We start from the raw sequence: 19,901 nt of genomic DNA, 5'->3' as shown, positions 1-19,901 counted from the left end.
CCTTGACCAGAGAACTCACATGCACTTTTATATACATGGTGTGTAAAACACTAAAGCTTCTTCTTTCCTGGGGGTTGGAATGGGAGTTGGCACCAGGGGCACTCGCCATCACCTCTATTTTTCCCAGAAAGAATGGAAGTTCAAGGAGGGTAAGAAATTTATACACGGTTGGAATCATAACAGGTCTGGAACTCTGCATTGAATCTTTTAACTTAAAAAGTATTGTCTGTTCCCCTCCACAGAATGCATCACTGTCTCACTAAGTTCATGTGTACCTCAAATGTGGGCAGAGGATCTAAGGAGCTTACAGTTTCTGAGCATCCGTCACTTCCCCCTGAGAGTCAGTGGCTTGAGTTGAGGGAAGAGCATAGACCAGTGTTGGCGGGGAGCCTGGAGGCAGAGCCCTGAGCACTCTCGAGGGCTCCCATCCACCTTCTCCTTTATTCTCCTGGAGGGGGGTCGTAGGACCCTACAGACAGCTCTGTGGTCTCTGGGATTCTAGTGGGTCCAACTTAGAAACGAGGAATACAAACACAGATCCCATGGGGCTTGTAAACTACCTGAGGCTCAGAGGATGTGAGGCAGGTTTGATGATAGGAAAGGCAGAGCTCTGTACAGAAGGAGCAGAGGATGTCAGCTGCTACTTTGTGTGTAATTAGACCCTTGAGAGAGATGGGTAGTGAACCTAAAATTCCATCCTTGTGTTAGGACATCTCCCATATACCATTTTCAATACCATAGCACACTCAAAAATACAAACCGAAAAGCTTCCCATAAGCAAGGGGAACAGGATAATTGTATCTTTCAATATTTCTATGATATTAGAAGTGAGTATTTAAAATAAAAATTAGCTAAAGTATTTTCCCTCAAAGTCATCTCTTAAGCAGCTATAAAATTTTGAAAGAAAAATAGCCCAGGACAGAAATATAATAGAGGTTGCACACCTTCATGAATTTATCTGACTCCTAATAAGCCCACCTTGTGAAGTGTGAAGCAACTTATATAGTAGAAATGTAATTACAAATTGTTAAAATGTCCACTTGATCACACTATAGTACATTTGTATTGCTTTCTTTGAATGCTCACTTAAGATTTTTCTCTGAAATGTATTTGGAGCAGAGACACTTACACAATAAAAGTGAAAAATTGTAAGGCCATAACACTATCTTAGAAATATGCAGTGTAAATCCACTTACCTGGGCATAATCTTTCCACATGGTTTATGCTCTGTCCACAGAACCAGCCCGAGGCAGAGCAGCACAGCAGTTAAAGACAGTATTCTGTGTATCTTACTTTGCTCTTCATGTATGAAACACTGGCATTTTTCCCTGACTCCATCTGTGTCAGGTGGTCCCAGGTTGGAATTACTGATGCAGTAATGTAACCTCTTCTAGGAAGGCAGCTGCCCCTCCCTTGCTCACCCTCCCTCTGCAGAGCCCAATGAGGTACTTTCTCACCACTGTGGGGAAGTACGATGTCAACTGAAGAAATGGATGACAGACCCTACCTTATGAGAGTGCCACAAAAGGGTAGTTATGTCCCACAAGAGACTTCTTAAGATTGAAAAGGTTTCAAGACTTGGAGTGAATCAACATTTCTATGTCATTATGGCCCCTCAGACACTATGGGGAGGAATTCAAGGGACGTTTTGAGAGAGAGTGACCATTTCAGGTAGTAATTCAAATCATACATTGTAATTTGCCCAGTAATTATAAAGTTGATTTTGTTCATTCATGTTGTTCTTTATAGTTCATCTTCTGTATTTCTTTGTTCACCTGAACATCTTATAGTTAGCTAGTACTCACTCAAATTTAAAATGCCAAGACAAAAGCATCTTTATTTTGTCACCCAAACTAACAGAACAGCTTTAGATATGCAATTAGTTGTAAAACAGTTCTTTAATTTTAATTTATATTTTGAACATGTTTCACTACATCTTATTTAACACTTTATTTGAATGCAGAATTATGACTACCACTCAGAAATGACTATTTTTTTGTATAAACAATAGCAAAACCTTAAAATAGAAGGTATGTTTCCCTTATAAGCACAGAATAGGATGAATCCAAGTATTTTTATTTGAGAAGAAAATTTTGAATGGGATAGTTTTATTCCCACTTTTGTAGGATTGAGTATTTCCCCCCAATATTAAAATGAACAATTAGCCTTTTGAAATAAGTAAAAAAATTCATTCAGAAGTTCTCAGAATTAGGTTTTAGAAGGACTAGGTCAGTGGTAATGTCTCTCAGTTAAATTGTCATTGAGTGGCATCTTTGGCCAGTTTTAGGTGCTTTGGTTTAGGCTGGGTCTGGAATGATTTGCTGGAAAACAAAGCTTTTCTTCAAGTTATCTAACATTATTAGTGTGAAGTTTTTTGATGCTTGCCTGTTTCTCTTTTATTTGGCTTTGGCCTATCTAAGATTAATCCTATACCTATAAGCTACTGCAGTCTATCAAAATCTCACAGTTAGTAAAGACATCAACATATTTATTTGTTTGCATATTTTATTATAAGCACAATAATAATCTCAGTCTCAAAAGCAAGGAAATAACCTCATGAGCAAAGTCTTGAGAAAGTCACATAGAATTGTCCTCAGAAGTTGCAAGCATGACAAGGTTTCCTGTGTTGTGTGATTGATTGCTAGAGTGTGAAAGTGCAGTGGAAGAGTCCTTTAGTGTTTAAGGCACATCTGTGACAGGTGGAGGAAGGAATGTAGTGTAAGAGCCACTTAAGTTCAGTTCTCATGAAGGTAACATGTGCCCTACAGGGTACTTCCCTAGGCAGGATTCAGCTCTTGATTCTTTGCCTCTGGTGATTCTGTTTGACTGTATCAGGGGTTTCCAAGACCACTTCAAGTTGAGTGATTCACTAGGAGGGCTCACGGGACTCAGGCTCTAGTCATTACAATTAAAGGATACAAAGCACTGTCAGCAAAGGAAAGTGGCGCGTGGGGCAAAGTCGGGAGGAAATCAGACACAGGCTTCCCAGATTCCTATTCCAGTACAGAGGAGCACAGTTCCTTCAGAATTGAGTTGTGAGTACACACATGAAATGTTGATAAACTCGACGCTAGCCTGAGCCAAGGAGTCCAGGGTTTCTATGGGAGGACTCGTCACATAGGCATCCACTGCATAGCACATACAAAAATTGCAGACTCCCAGAAGGAAAGGAAACGTTCACCATAAATCACATTGTTTGTCCAAACAGCTTAGGCAACAGCAAGCCACTTTTACATTCTGGGAACCCTCTCAAGAACGAAATTTTCAGAAAAAAGCCAAGGGCCTGCCTTGCATGTGGCTTTCCACGGCCAACTTAGGACTATGATGGCATTGCTGTTCCACACAGGAACCATGGACTTTCTCTTTAGTTTCTGATGTTTTATTTTCCTTTTCTTCGATCATTTTTTTTTTTTACCTTGGAGCTTTCCTTCAATCTCAGTCTATTATTTATGTAAATAATATGATCTGGTTTAATGCCCTTGGTTTCTTATGTGAACGCACTTGGATGGGGTCTGTGCCGAGGTGGGCAGAACACCCTGCATCCTTCTGAGGCCCAAGGGCTCTGCTCCTGAGGAGGAGACAACCAGGGGAACACATGGTCATGATTTTCACTAAGAGCGACAAAGACCTCTGGGCATTCCCTGGCTAGCTGTTTAATCTGGCACATTTGGAAAAATAAGTAATGCCCCATAGTGGGAAGCACTGGAATTCCTTAAGAGTAGTGTGTCTAGAGATGAACTTTTCCAAGGCACCAGTAACCGAGCTCTGTCTATAGGGCAGAACAAGAAACCTCCTCTGGCGAGAATGGCCAGACCTATCGATGGACCTGTTAGCCCTTAAATCATGTCCGTTCACAAGTATGTGTTAGGTGAACCTTGGTGTGTTGGGGGGGATGTGGGTAAGAATGGTCAGTGCTGAGAGCCACACCTTGGTCCTTCTCTTTTGGACACTCTTGGTGGAATTCAAGCCAGCAGATATGAGTTGAGCTTGAAGAATTCATGATATTATAACAAGTGTTTTCTACTTGCTAGAACCAGACTGGTCTTGGATGAAATTTAATTACCCTGGAAATAAGGCAGACTTAGACAATAGTGACTAATTCATTCTAGGCATGACACTAACATACCATCTGCACTTTGTAAAATGCTGAGGTTTATGAATGTAATGGATTGTGGGCTCTGAGAACTAGGAGAAACTCACTGGTCAATCACTCAACAAATCCACCACAGGCTGATTCTATTGATAATTTAAATAAATTCCTTACCTGTGGATGAGTTTAATGTTGAACTAAACACATGCTGATATCACTTTAAAGTCATCAGCACTTCTCAATGAAAAATATTTCTAGACTTAGTCTAAATAATCTATTATATATGTTGCTATATTTAACAAGTACAGGAAGCTAATGGGGTACTATGGTTCTCACCATAGTCTGAATTGTTAAAGAATGCCCTCAAAATTGTGTCTAGATTCACAGTTAAGTACTTTATACAGTCCTGAACAAACAGTTCTCTGAAGTTGCCTCTAGACGTCCTCACTATTAAACACTTATTTGAGACATTTTTTATAATCCTAGGTACACTTTATTTTATTATTTTATATTACTCTTTAAACATGGGGAGGAGCTAATTCATTTTGCAAAACATAAATGTGTGCCTATGTATTAAATTATATACACTTTGCACTTTCAATGATTCTAGCATTGTTTTTCATGGTCATACATTGTCATTAAAATATGGATTTGATGTCATCGGAAATTTTTTTTTTCTGGCTTTTCCTCTATTTCCAACCTTTTTGCCAGCAAACATTAGGTTTCTAAATATCTTATAAAATGTGTTCATTCTGATCATTTGCAAGGATTAGAAGGGAACAATACTGAGAAAGCATTACTGTTTTTCCTGCAGAGTAAGGAGAACCTGTCTTTCTTTGTTTAATATTTGAAACGGGAGATAAAACTGGGCAGTGAAAATTAACATTGTGTTGTAAAAATACTTTCTTTCAACAACATTTTAATAATACTTACATTGCAATTCTTTAAACAACACAGGTTTTTAAAACGGGCCAATTAAAGCAGCCTGTAGGATCCTGTTGTCTATATCTGCATGGGCCTGCGGTTTTGGATTGCTTCTAGTCCAGACTCTCTGGATCACTATATCATGGTGCTGTGCCCATCCATGGGGCAGGACCCTTCTTGCTGTAGGAGAAGGCAGTGCAACACAGATTTGTCTCTTTTTGCTCACTCACTAGATTGACTCTGTGACTTGCTTCCACTTAGAGGTTCTAACCCACACTGGTAAACGTTTATCATGGAGGCTAAAGCAACTACATCTTGGATGCTGATCCTTCATGACATCTGATTAACCCCAGTTCTGGGAATGCCTCTAAGTTTTCTGTTTCTCTAGTGTTCCTTGTAAGAGGACATACAAACCATGAATCCTGCCATTAAGCAGATTCACATGCCTTCCTTGTCTTTCCCTGAGGGGTGGTCTTCAATTGTCCTGCACATTCCTTCTCTGTGGCATATAAGTCTTGGATCCACCATCTGGTCTTGCCTATTAAATATTTCTTTCTGAGAAACTGGATATGTCAGCCTCTTTCTTCAGTTTCTCAGCTTCCTTGGATCTCTGGCAGTAGGTCTGCGTATGCCTGCCCACCGTGGAACACTTATTAACTGCATACTCTTTCCAATACGTTGACTACAGTTTGAACTTATCATGACAGAATAAATGCTTGGGAAAAAAACCATTACATGCAGTTTATATACATGCTTGCCTGTTTCAATAATGCAAAAGGAGAGATTATTTACTTTGTAGAATGTGTTGAAAGAAACTCACCTGTTTGCAGCACCATGTTCTGGATATATTGAGATCTCAAGGATGAGTGACTTGTTCCATATCACACAGGTAGCCCTTTTGTTATGAACCACAGGTTCTTAGGCACTCATGTAATAGAAATTGGCACACGGCCAGACAGATTCCCAGACAAGGCCTTTCTGGGGGCTTGTATAAAGGACACAGCTCAGAAGGAAGAGCTGGCTCTTCGAAGCTGGGGCCTTTTATTAGATAAGGGAAGGGGTGTAACATAAAAGGAAAGGTAGGTTAGCATGATTAGGGAGGGATTCTAACTGTGTGAGCATAGTGTAGATACACACTTCTTCATATGTCACATGTACAAAAAATGGTGAATACACCCACATGGGGTGGGGATTTTAGTATTATAATGAAGCGAGGGTTATAATTGGATACCCTCTGGAGAGGGGCAGACAGGAGACTGTTTTCTCAAGCAAGATTTATGGTGAAACATTGCTTATCTCAACAGGTTTTTTTCAAGGTTGTGGTCTGTAGGATGGCTCCATCTGAGTGTTGCTGTAAAGTCTGGTGGTTAAAGTATGTGAGGGAGGCCAAGTCCTATCCCTGCTCTGTTTCACAGCTGTAAACTGGATTTTTAGTTCATCCAATAAAACTAAAGTAAAATGAGGATGCTTTTCTTATTTTATTTATGTATAAATTTATAGTGTTTTGCTGCTCAATAAATACTAAGAAATAATTTATAACAAAGGCATTTGCTCTAAAGCAATTATTAAGTACAGCTTATTGTATAGTCTAGTTATAGGAAATACTTTTAGTACACACTTTCATTGTCTGTGAGCCTCTGGAAATAACAGGTTCAAAGAATTAATATTTTCAATAATAATTTATTATTCCCACATTACTTATAAGGAACTGGGAGATTGTCTTTTTCAAAATCATCATGATCTAGCACCTAAAAAGAGCCAGAATGAGAACTGGACCCCTGTGCATATCTTAATCTCAGCAATGTCCTTCTTTTCTCCCAAGAGGTCTTAAAATGCAAACAACTCTCAAGTTGAACTAGGAATCTGTGATTATTAGAGTGGCACATAGTAGAGAATTAATATTTATTTTTAAAATCATTGAGACTTATTCTGTAAGCAGCGTCCTCTTATTTTGAAATATAGAATTGATGTAACAGTCCTCTTAAGACATAGATTTTTTAACCTAAAATGACACATACGCATTTGCTGACTTTGACATAGAGTTGTGATGACTCATATTACACTGTGACTATGGCTCTAAGAGGGTCTTTCCAGTGATTCTTTTAGATCCCACCAAAGAGAGTTGGTGGCTTTTCAGCAGTCATTAATTCTTAAATAAATTGACCAATTAAAATCCAATGAATAATTTAATAATAATTTTAAAAAAGAATATAAATCTTCAAGGTCAGAAACTTGATCCTATAATTCTAGAATACCAAGGGCAAAAACTTGAAGTCTTGGTCTATCAGGAGATGACTTCAGGCCCTGCTCTGGGGTGTTATAGATTCTGGAGTTCGGGTGGAGGTGGAGAGAAGAGCACATAACAGGAATGGATTTTGGAGGCAGAGATGAGGGAACTTGTTTACAAATGGGTTGTGGTGAACTTCCAGTCATTCCTAAAATTTCTGAACGATTGATGTCAGCATTAATGCTTTCTGAGATTGGTAATACTTTAGGGATGTGTAGAGAATGAATTCATAATAGGAGGTAACTTAACTCATTTTACCTGACCCCCTGCTCCATGTTTTTTTCACTTAAAAGCCCAGAACATTTCAGTGAATAATGTTAAATAGAGACTTGCCAGGATGGGGTGGAGAAGCTGTATAAGGAATACATTCCCTTGTGCATTGGGGTGTGTGCTATGTTTTGTAGGCTTTCTTGCATATATGTAAGTTTTACTTTTATTTATTTATTTACTTATTTTTAATTTTTTTCTTATAGTATTATGAAAGTTGTTCAAGGTCCACTTATGAGTGAGAACATGTGATACTAAGTTCTTTGTTTCTGTGATAGATCACTCAGTATTATAGCCTCTAAATCCATCCAAGTTGCTTTGAAGTTCATAATTTTGTCCTTCTTTATGGCTGCATAATATTCCATCATGAATATGTACCACATTTATTATTATCCAGTCCTCTTTCAATGAGCAGTATGGTTGACTCCATGTTTTTTTCTATTGTGAATAATGCCACAATAAACATGCGTGTGCAGGTATCTTTTCCATAGAGTGATTTGTTTCCTCTTAGTATATTTCCAGTAAGGGGATTGCGGGGTTGTATGGCAGGTCGATTTTTAGAACTTTTAGGAATTGCCACACTGTTTTTCATAGATGTTCTACTAGTTTACACTCCCACCAACAGTGTAGAAGTGTTCCCTTTTCACCACATCCTCTCCAGCATCTGTTGTTTTTTAAGTTATTGATGGCCATCCTGATTGGAGTTAGGTAGTATCTCAGTGTGATTTTAATTTGCATTTCTTTGATGACTAGTGACATTGAGCATTTTTTTCATGTGTCTGTTGGCTGCTCATGTCTTCTTTTGAGAAGTATCTATCCATATCTTTTGCCCACTTTGTAATGGGACTGTTTACTTTTTCTTTTTGGTATGTTTGAGTTCCTTGTAGATCCTAGATGTTAGGCCTTTGTCAGATATACAGTTGGCAAATATTTTTTCCTAGTCTGTGGACTGTCTCCCTGCTCTCTTTTTTTTTTGAGTTGGAGTCTCACTCTGTCGCCCAGACTGGAGTGCAGTGGCCACTCCCGGCCACCGCAACCTCGCCTGCTGGGCTCCGGCGATCCTTCCGCCTCAGCCTTCCGAGTAGCCGGAATTACAGGCATGTGCTACCACACTCGGCTGATTTTTTGATTTATTGTAGAGATGAGGTCTCGCTGCCCAGGCGGGTCTCGAACCCGCGGGCTCAGGCAATCCACTCACCTCAGCCTCCCAAAGGCGCGGGATTACAGGCTGAGCCACCGAGCCTGGCTTCCCTGCTCTCTTGATGGTTTCTTTGGCATTGCAGAAGTTTTTCAGTTTGGTGAGGCCCCACTTATCTATCTTATCTCTTATGGCATGAGCACTTGGAGTTTTGATCAGGAATTGGTTGCCATTTCCAATTTCCATAAGGGTATCTTCTGCATTTTCTAAGATTCTTATAGTTTGATGTTTTACATTTAGATTTGATTTTTGTGTATGGTGATAGGTAGGGGTCTTTTTTTAATCTTCTGCCTGTGGCCAGCCAGTTTTCCCCGCACCATTTACTGAATAGCTTCTCCTCGTCCCAGTGGTTGGTGGTGGAGGCCTTGTGGAAGATGAGTTGGTTGAGAAATTGAGGTTTTGCTTCTGGAATCTCTATCTTGTTCCATTGGTCTATATGCCTGTTCTTGTGCCAATACCAGACTCTTTTGATTATCGTAGCTTTGTAATAAAGCTTAAAGTCAGGGAGAAGGCTGCCTCCCACTTTATTTATTTATTTTTTTTCTGAGGATTGTTTTGGTGATTTGTGGTTGTTTATGTTTCCATATGAATTCCTGTATTGTCATTTCTAGGTCTGAGAAGAATGCTGCTGGTAATGTAATGTGTATTGTGTTAAAGCTGTAGGTTTCCTTGGGTAGGATGGACATCTTAATGATGTTGACTCTTCCAGTCCATTAGCATGGAATACTCTTCCATTTGTTTGTGTCATCTTTTATTTCTTTGAGCAGTGTTTTGTAGTTTTCATTGTAAAGATCTTTGACTTCTCTGTTTTAGGAAGATGCCAACGTATTTCACTTTTTTTTTCTTTTTTATATAATTTTTTTTACTTTAAATATGTGGGGTACAATTCAGAGTTAGGTATACAAATGTTCATTATGCAGGTGGTATTTTATTTTTTTGTGGCTATTGTGAATGGGATTGTGCTTTTAATTTGAATTTCCATTTGCTTATCGATAGTGTACAGAAATGTGGCTGTCTTTTGCACATTTATTTTATACCCTGAGACTTTGCCAAAGTCCTTTATCAGTGCAAGGTGGCATTTGACATATTCTCTTGGGTTTTCGAGGTATAGAATCATTTGTTCTGCTAAGAGGGATAACTTAACTTACTCTTTTCCTATTTGGATACCCATGATTTCCTTCTCTTGTCTGATAGCTAGAACTTCCATTACTATGTTGAACCGGGGGGGGGGTGAGAGTGGGCATCCTTGTCTTGTTCTGGTTTTCAGGGGAAATGGTTCCAATTTCTGTCTGAAGTAGTATGTTGGCTGTGTGTTTCTTGTAGATGACTCTTGCTATTTTGGGGTATGTTTCATTTATGCCTAGATATTTGAGGACTTTTATCAAGAAGTGGTGTTGAATTTTATCAAAAGTTTTTTCCATGTCTAATGATATAATCATGTAGTTATCGTCTTTATATCTGTTGATGTATTTAATTACGTTTATGGTCTTCCAGATTTTGTACCAGTCCTGCATCCTGGAGATGAAGCTTACTTGGTCATGGTGGATGATTTTTGAGATGTGTTGTTGGATCCAGTTTGCTAGAATTTTGTTGAGAATTTTTGCATCTATGTTTATTAGGGATATTGGCCTGTAGTTCTCTTTCTTAGTTGGATCTTTACCTGGTTTTGGTATCAATGTGATGTTGGCTTCATAAAATGGTTTCGGGAGAGTTCTATCTTTCTCAATTGCCTGGAGTTCTTTCAATAGGATTGGTATCAGCTTCTCCTTGTATGTTTTGTAGAATTCTGCTGGAAAGCCATCCAGTCCAGGGCTTTTTTTTGTAGGTAGTACTCTTATAACGTAGTTGATTTCCTAGGTTGTTATTGGTCTATTTAGAGTCTCAATTTCTTTTTGTTTCAACCTTGGGAGGTTGTGTGATGTCAGAAAGTCCTCCATTTCATTTAGGTTTTCGAATTTATTTCCATACGGGTGTACATATCAATCTTTGATAATCTTTTGTATTTCTTCAGGGTCAGTTATAACTTCATCTTTTGCATTTCTGATTGTGTTTATTTGGGTCTTTTCTCTCTTTTTCTTGGTCAGTCTAGCTAGAAGTTCATCAATCTTATTTATCCTTTCAAAAAACCATCTTTTAGTTTCTTTTTTGTATTATATTTTTGTCTTCTATGTCCTGGATTTGGGCTTCTATTTTGGTGACCTGGATTCTTCTGCTGAAGTTAGGGTTTTGGTGGTCTTGCTTTTCCAACTTCCTTAGGTGATTTGTTAGACTGTTAACTTGTGATCTTTCCATTTTCTTCATGCATGTTCTTAGAGATATGAATTCCCTTCTTTGTACTGATTTCCTCGCATCCCAGAGATTTTGGTAAGATATTTCTTCATTTTCATTTTTTCCAGGTGTCTTTAATCTCTGTTTTGAATTCTGTGTTGATCCAGGAGTTGTTTAACATCATGGTGTTTAGTGTCCAAGTCTTTGTGAGATTTGGGGAACTTTGTTGGTGCTGATATTTATTTTTATTCCACTGGGGTCTGAGAAGGTACATAGAAGAATTTCAATCTTATGGAATTCATTTATGCTTGGTTTATGTCTGAGAATGTGATTGATCTTAGAATATGTTCCATGTAGAGATGAGTAGAATGTACATTTCATGGCTGTTGGGTAGAGTGTTCTGTAGGTGTCAATTAAGTACATTTGGTCAAGCGTCTTGTTGAGGTTCTAGATCTCCTTGTTGACTTTTTGTCTTGATGATCTGTGTAAGGTTGTTAGTGGGATGTTTAAATCCCCAGTTATGATAATGTTAGAGTCAGTATCTTTTTTTTTAGTTTACCTAGTAACTGCTTTATGAAAGTTGGTGCTCCTATGTTTGGAGCTTTACTTTTAAAAATGGATGAAATCATCAATGAGTTTGCCAGAATAAATCTGTACTGTATATATAGTAACAACTATCCTTTTTTGTGGTTCCCCGCATATGCTGATATTGACAGTAAAGAAAAACACGAAAATGAGCCATACATTCTTCATGCCAACTTCTGTTGTGCTCCTGTGGCTCCTCTTAACATAAAGCCAGATTGCCTTGACTAAGTAGCACACTCCTTGGTCTCAGAGCAGATTAAGGTGGTGTGTTTCTGTGAGTCTTCTCCTCAGTTCTGGTGACATGGGCAATACAGAAAAACACTGGGATTGAAATCCAAGCTCTGAGATCTAGTCCTGGCTATGCTGGGTCTTAGCTATTATACCTCCAGGGAGTTTCACCTGCCTAGACTTTGGTTTGACAATTCTAAAAAGGGTTTTGAAATAAAATGCTTTCCAGGTCCCTTGTAGTTCTCAAATTCTAGGGTCTAGGGTTCTTACCGTGCACCTTACAGATTACCATCGTGTTTGATTGCCCTGGATGATGTGGTTGCATGGAGTGTCTTGAGTGCTTGGAGGTTAGGGGAAAGGTTTGGGGATAAGCAGCTTTCTAAAAGCAGACCTTTAAGGGTAGCCTGTTTATAGCTGGTTTAATTGTGCTGATGAAGTTCAAACTACCCCGGGAATAAGGAAAATATAGACAATGGTAACTAATCCAGAGACTAAGGAGAGGTTCTCATATCTTTGTTTAAACATTAGCAGAGTTTTCTTAAAGAATGCAGCTTTATGTGTATTAATAAAGTTAAAGAGGCATTGCTCATTGACATGGAGACATTATTCTGCAGATATACTGATCCCTTTCTCCTTTTTCTCCTAGGGTTTTTCAGGGAACACAAATGCAGACAGCGTGATGCACTACAGACTCCATTCCCCCTTTGAAGCCAGGTTCCTGCGCTTCCTCCCTTTATCCTGGAACCCCAAGGGTAGGATTGGGATGCGGATCGAAGTGTACGGATGTGCGTACAGTAAGTGCTGCTTATCTCTGACTGAAATTAATGTCAGCAGGACATGTTGCAGAAGCCAAATGGATACTGATTGTGACTTTTTTTTTAGCTCTTTAAATAGCTGTTCAAGCGAATTGTTTCTTTTTATGGAAAACCTTGACAGCAGTCTTTAGTTATTTTATAGTTGACTTCAGGATCTTATTTATTTTTAGATTCCCAGAGTTTAGCAAAGTATCTGCTTCAGAGTAGATCCTTAAAAATACCAATGTCATTCAAATCAACAACAGTAATTAACTGTGAAGGATAGTGCTGTTTTCTGATGCTGAGATAGCTTCAGTGTAGGACACAGGGTGATGGCTGGGACTGATGCCCAATGCTCCCTGTACCTCATCATGACTCAGTTCTCCCTCCACTTTCTCTGTTTGCACCTTTGCATCCTCTATTTACAGCCTCCTTGTGAACATTGTGCTGTAAATTAATTTGCTTTTAACTTGGGAACATCGTTTATATATTATGTCTTCCCTCTCAACTGATGATAAAAGTAGCAAAACTTGCAGCCAATGTGAGCATAAGGCACGCATATAAAAACATTGAATGAAATTTATGGGGAAATCAATAATACAGTTACCACTTTGAAAATCAGAATATACTGGTATTTCTTAAATAATTATCACAAAAGGAAAAAATTCACAAAATGATTCTCTAGAAAACTTTCAGTTTTTCACTACAGCCTTGAATTCAAACTTCACTACACCACCACACATGGTTACTTTTTTGAAATCTTTTTTTTTTTTTTTTTGTAGAGGTGGGATCTTTCTATTTTCTGTAAAAACAACAACAACAACCTCAAACAGGTCTCGATCTCCTGGCCTCAAGCAATCCTCCCACCTCCTAGCCTCCCAAAGTGCTGGGATTACAGGTGTGAGCCACCATGCCCAGCTCAGAAAATAGTGATAATAAGATCAGCTATTTATGGAGCATTTAATGTGTCATATACCGTTATCTACAGACAGTTTTTCATTCAATACCCACACCAAACAAATTAATCAAGTATGGTGTTAATTTCATTGCTTCAGAGGAGAAAGAAAATGAACCTTAGAAAAATTAAGACGCTTGCTCGAGCTACAACATATTGGATCTATTATTTAAAAATGGATCTAGCCAGGCTCCGTGGCTCAGCCTGTAATCCCGCGCCTTGGGAGGCTGAGGTGAGTGAATTGCCTGAGCCCGTGGGTTTGATAGCCACCAGGGCAACTTGGTGAGACCTCATCTCTACAATAAATCAAAAAATTAGCCGGGTGTGGTAGCGCGTACCTGTATTTCCAGCTACTTGGAAGGCTGAGGCGGAAAGATCGCCGGCGCCCAGCAGGTTGAGGCTACGGTGGCCGGGAGTGGCCACTACACTCCTGTCTGGGCAACAGACTAAGACTCCAACTCAAAAAAAAAAAATGGATCTACCTTTTCCCCAAATTTAGTTTTTGTTGCTACCGTACTATTCATGCAGTCATTTCTTTATCAATTCATCTATTGTACAAGAAATTGTTGGATACTTGCTTATAAGGGGGGGAATCCAAAAAACCTGAAATTTATTTGTTTAAAATTGTGTATTTATTCTTACGTGTTTAAACTTCAATCACCTTCAGAGTACTCTCTGTTTGATACAATATACCTATTGTGATGCTTTTTCCACTGCTCAAAACAGTTTTTGAACTCATGTATTTTGATGCACTTTAGTGTTTCTGCCATTTTGTGTTTCACCTTTTCCACATCGGCAAAATGTTTCCCTTCAAAGACTTTTTTCATCTGGGGAAACAAAAAAAAGTTGCTTGGGGGTGAGATTGGGTGAATAGGGAGGGTAGGGCATGGGAGTCATGCAGTTTATGGTAAAAAAAAAACTGCTGAACACTCAGTGATGTGTGAGTAGGTGCACTTGTGAATCACTCTTCATGAAATGGGCAAACACATTGGCAGAATCTCCAAAAATAATTCACTGAAGCTGAATGTAGCCACTTACAATGCTGGCTTGTACACAAATGCTGATGTGTTCCTAGAGCACTTGCCTAGCAAGAAAAACCTGTACTATACGGGACCTGCCCTCTGAAAGATAATTCCGGTTTTTTGGTGTCCCTCCTTATATTTGCAGACAACTGTGTTGGGTATAATGTGTGGAGGAAAATTCTAAAATTGTTTATTTTCTTTGTTGTTGAGTGACATTGTCATTTTCTTTTTGGTAACTCCACACACAATGAGTGGTTTCTGAAGATGAGGCTCTCTCTAGCAAAATTATCCTAGATTAAAGGATTAAGTCCTAATGACAACTCAGACATGTCCTACTGTTACTCAGTTTCCTTAACCTGTCTCTGCTTTCCAGTGGTTGTATCTCAGTGAAACATTTAGAACAGATGCTGTTGTCTTATTGTCAACTTTTTTCCTTCTTTACATTGTCATTTCCTTCCAGCTTTGTATCCCTTGAATCTATAAATTTGCTCACTGCTGCAACTGCTAGCACACCTAATATTTAGAATTTCTCTTTGATTCCATGAAATTAGCTTCTCCTTTTCCAGTTGCTTTGTAAATAACTTCAGATTTACTTACTTCAAAGCAAAACATGCTCTTTGATGGCGATTTGCCATTAGCTTGATGTTCTTTTGCGAAGAGCTATGACTTCAGCTCCTTGGGTTAGAGTTTGGTCCCAGGAAGATCAGAGCTGCATGTCTAATCCCTAAAGAACCAACTGGCTGTGCAGCAGAAATGGAGCCTGTGTTTACTCCTAAATTCAGTAGATGAGAGCTGTTGGGCATAAAACACAGAAAGATAATAATCACCACTACTTGTAATATGACCACAGTACATCCTTTAATATAGTGGCTCTGTATTATCTTTATTTTTATTATTAGTAAGATAGTTATTCAAGCATAGCCCTTTGCACTTTTATTTTTGACACTAATTTAGTTCAATATGGTTTATAATCCAAAGTGATAAACTCTTCTTTTTCATTTTTATTTCCACTCTTCTGTTTGTATTGGGAATAATGTTCAAATTGCTTATCTTGGTATATATTGTCTCTTAGATGCAACTTCTCTTTTCAGCTTTATTTCTTTACATTCTATTTATAATGATGTTCATTATTCCTTTAGACATCATGTAATTTTATGACTTTCTGGTTTGGCATATGCATTTCTCTACCTCAAAAGCCCTTCTATCATTTCAAGACTGAAGATGGGGCATAGAGGGTCCTTGCTGATGTGGGCCCCATGGTCAGGGGTCTCCATGTAGCCTTCGTGACACCGGCATGTTCTCTGCTTTTCTCATCCCTCTCTGGCAGCTCCCTCCATTCCTTGTTGGCATTCCCTACAGGTTTGCTGTAGGCCTTGCATTTCACTCTAAAAAGTTCTCTCTTTAGATTTGCATCCACTTTCATAAGTCTTTGACAACATTTACATTCCAAATTAGCATCCTGGATGCGAGTGTCTGATGCCCCAGATGCCTAGACACTCTCCTGGGCCTACCCTTCATTTCTTTCACTAGATAGTTACTCATCTTTTAGATCTCTCTGGGCTCCTGTTTTCTGCCATCTTCTCTGACATCTTGTGACTATGCTCAGTGTCATTCTCAAGTGCTCCTACAGCAACTGGTTCTGCTCCTGCATTGTGCTAGCCCCAAGTATTCTAATTTTATGTTTATTTGTGTGTGTATTGGTTGAGTAAGATAGTGAAAGAAGAAAAAAGTAAATGAATTATTAGGAATGTGGACTCAGTAGGCACAGAAATGGTTTGCCAGTTAGCCCAGCATCCATGTGTCACATTCAGGCCTGTTTCAAGTCAAACATTGAGAATAAAATCGAAGAAGAGAAAGGGAGTAAGAAATAGAACGTGTATTTTGGTGGTTGTATTTTTAAAATATATATATATATTTTTTGAGTTGGAGTCTCGCTCTGTCACCTAGACTGAAGTGCAGTGGCCGCTCCCAGCCACCGCAGCCTCACCTGCTGGGCTCCAGTGATCCTTCCGCTTCAACCTTCCAAGTAGCTGGAACTACAGGCATGAGCTAACACGCCCGGCTAATTTTTGATTTATTGTAGAGATGAGGTCTCGCCAAGTTGCTTACCTGGGTCTCAAACCCGCGGGCTCAGGGAATTCACTCACCTCGGCCTCCCAAAGCGCTGGGATTATAGGCTGAGCCACCGAGCCCGGCCAAAATATATATATATATATTTTTTTTTTTGAGTTGGAGTCTCACTCTGTCGCCCAGACTGGAGTGCAGTGGCCACTCCCGGCCACTGCAGCCTCGATCTGCTGGGCTCCGGCGATCCTTCTGCCTCAGCCTTTCAAGTAGCTGGAACTACAGGCGCACGCTACCACGCCCGGCTAATTTTTGATTTTATTGTAGAGATGAAGTCTCACCAGGTTGCCCAGGTGGATCTTGAACCCGCGGGCTCAGGCAATCCACTCACTTCGGCCTCCCAAAGTGCTGGGATTACAGGCTGAGCCACCGAGCCCGGCAATATTTTTTAATATTGGCTACTACAGTGAAAAAATTTAGGTTTTACTTATCAGCATCAACATGTGTCAATATCTATAAACCTGTTGTTATTATTCTATAAAAATAAAGAACATATGTTTTGGAATGTCTAGGGAGAATACTGAGAAAAAGGAGGCTACATAATCTCCTTCTATTCAGTCTGTTCCTCCCCTGAGTAGATCTGAATATAGAAAATGCTTTAATAGGAATATAACAACATGGGATGAAAATGGAAGTAGGCACCTTCCTTGATGAAGAAAAACCTGGAAGCTAGTAATGATCTTTATTCATTTAAGAGAATGCTGATTTGTGTAACCCATTCCCATTATGGAAAAAATAGAATATAGGCAGACTAGACTAGAAAAAGTACTAGTTTTAGTCAATTCAATGCCTGTTAGGGAACTTCCACCCAGTGCAAGGCATCATGCTGTGTAAGATACTTGAGCACAGTTCCTGTCTCCAGGTGCTGAGGAGTCAATGCAGGTGAGCGAAGATGCAGATTTATTTGCAGCCTGCCTAAATTAGTGACTACTAGTTTCTGATTCTCAATTTATGTCAAAGTACAAATAGAATATATATTTTTGTCTACCTAAGAATAAAAAAGATAAATGTCTCTAAAAATTAATCATACAGATCTAAGGTTTTAAAATTTGATGTTAAGTAGAAAAGTATTACTAGTATCCTAAAATCATAGGAGACACAGCATCCTTTCATGCTTTTGGATATAATAGACCATATTTTAATGTGATTTTAATTTTTCTGATTCTGTTAAAGTTATTACATTCATGGATTTATTTTTAATCACCTCCCAAATTAAACTTATGAGCAAACTATTGCATCTAAAAGAGTGTAGCTATGGATTTGTTGAAAGTGAGTTAAAAAACATATCATTGTCATTTATTGAAGTACAGCAGAAATAGCAAAGTTAGATTATATAGTGATAACTAAATTAATTTAATTTTTTTTTGTTTTTTTTGAGTTGGAGTCTCACTCTGTCGCCCAGACTGGAGTGCAGTGGCCACTCCCGGCCACCGCAGCCTCGACCTGCTGGGCTCCGGCGATCCTTCTGCCTCAGCCTTCCAAGTAGCCGGAATTACAGGCATGCGCTACCACTCCCAGCTGATTTTTTGATTTATTGTAGAGATGAGGTCTCGCTGCCCAGGCGGGTCTCGAACTCGCGAACTCAGGCAGTCCACTCACCTCAGCCTCCCAAAGGTGTGGGATTACAGGCTGAGCCACCGAGCCTGGCTAATTAATTTAATTTTAATATTACTTTTATGCATTTAAAATGCTGTTTTAAAATACTTATCATTGTTACCAGAATTTTAAGCCTGAAATGACACTCATGTCTGAAAGACCCCAGAGTTAGACAATAGGATCAATGATTGAAGTCAAGAAAGTGATCTCTGATTAGTAACATTGCTGCCTCACAAGTACATAAAGTTTAATCAATCCCAGATGGCTTTCTTGACCTAGCTCATCCACGGAAACCTGCTCTTGCTGCAGTATTCCTTGTCTCCATTAATGATTTTGTCATTCACCAGGAACTTAGGCTAGAAACTTGGGAGTCACTCTTGACACATCTGTGTCCCTGTACATCCAGTAAATACCATATTCTGAATACTTTATCCCCAAATTATACCCTACATCATTTCAACTCTTTCTAGCTAAATTCATCTACTTGGCGCAAATCTGTATTCCCTGGATTTCTTCAATTGCTTTCTTATTTTAGGTCTGCCTTTCTCTGTACTCACTAATACATTATATTCTCTACATTGCAACTAAGTTAACTTTTAAAGATACAAATCAGATATAATTGGTTGCCTGTTTACATCTTCAGCAGCTTTCTATTGCTTTAAGATAACATTCACTCTTCTCAGCAGGGTTTATCATCTTACCTCCTATGAGCTGCCACCTGCACCTCCTCCCCCCTCTCTACCAGGCCTTGTTTTGTTCCCTTGTGCCAAGCTCTTTCCTCCCTCAAGTCCTTTGCACATGTCGTGTACCTGCTGAAAATGCTTCTTCCCACTTTTTTCACATCTACATCTCATCATTCAGATCTCTGCTTAAATGCCACTCCTAAGAAATGCATTTGTGGGTTCTAGTCTCAATTTGAGTTCTCCCTATTAAGTTGCTGGTTGGTCAACCAATCAATTCTTTGCTCCAACTAGTACTGAAATCTCAGGCTAACTGCAATATTGTCCTTCCTTTATTGTTTGTCACTGAGTAGCTATGGTTGGGAGTGCTCCTTAGGATGGAACTTTCCATGTGCTTTGTTCTGCAGCCCTGGTAGTTTGGTGCCAAGGTGGCTGCTGGCTAGGGACAGGAGTGAAGCCGTGAAGAGTCTCTGGCTAAAATAACACAGACTCCCACAATTTTTACTGAAGTCCAGTAGATTTTCTTGAACAAATGCTTCTCAATTTAAAGTATATCTTTTGTCAGCTCCAATGTCCTTCAATTGTTTAATAACTTTTTTTCAGTTTTATCATTGCTTTTGGGGGAAAGGATTTGCCAGGCAGCTCACCCAGTCATTCCAGAAACTGCACTCTTCAGCTACCTTTTAAAGAGACTTAATTATATATATTTACCAATGTAAATTCTGGTGTTCTCCATTCCTTTGTATGAATTCATAGTTCCATGTATTTTCTTCCTTCTGCCTTAAAGAATTCTTTTTAATACTTTTTTTGTAGTATGAATCACTGGTGAGAAATTCTTTCAACTTTTGTATGTTTGACGAAGTTCTTATTTCACCTTCATTTG

The 19,901-nt window shown here is 39.0% G+C and overlaps 1 protein-coding gene across 1 annotated transcript in view; it reads left to right on the top strand.

Annotated features, from left to right (window-relative positions):
- The first annotated feature begins 3,804 nt into the window (after window positions 1-3,804).
- The window catches only part of LOC103269695 (contactin-associated protein-like 3), a 163,233-nt gene continuing 147,136 nt past the window's right edge, over window positions 3,805-19,901 (top strand). The window contains exons 1-2 of the mRNA XM_008067259.2: window positions 3,805-3,828; window positions 12,494-12,641. Of these exons, the coding sequence (XP_008065450.2) occupies window positions 3,805-3,828; window positions 12,494-12,641 (172 nt within the window). The remainder of the gene's footprint in view (window positions 3,829-12,493; window positions 12,642-19,901) is intronic.

This window comes from Carlito syrichta, unplaced genomic scaffold (assembly GCF_000164805.1).
Source record: "Carlito syrichta isolate Samal-C Ts95f unplaced genomic scaffold, Tarsius_syrichta-2.0.1 Scaffold309457, whole genome shotgun sequence".
Taxonomy (NCBI): domain Eukaryota; kingdom Metazoa; phylum Chordata; class Mammalia; order Primates; family Tarsiidae; genus Carlito; species Carlito syrichta.
The sequence above is the reverse complement of the archived record's forward strand: the minus strand, read 5'-3'. Positions and strand labels throughout refer to the sequence as shown.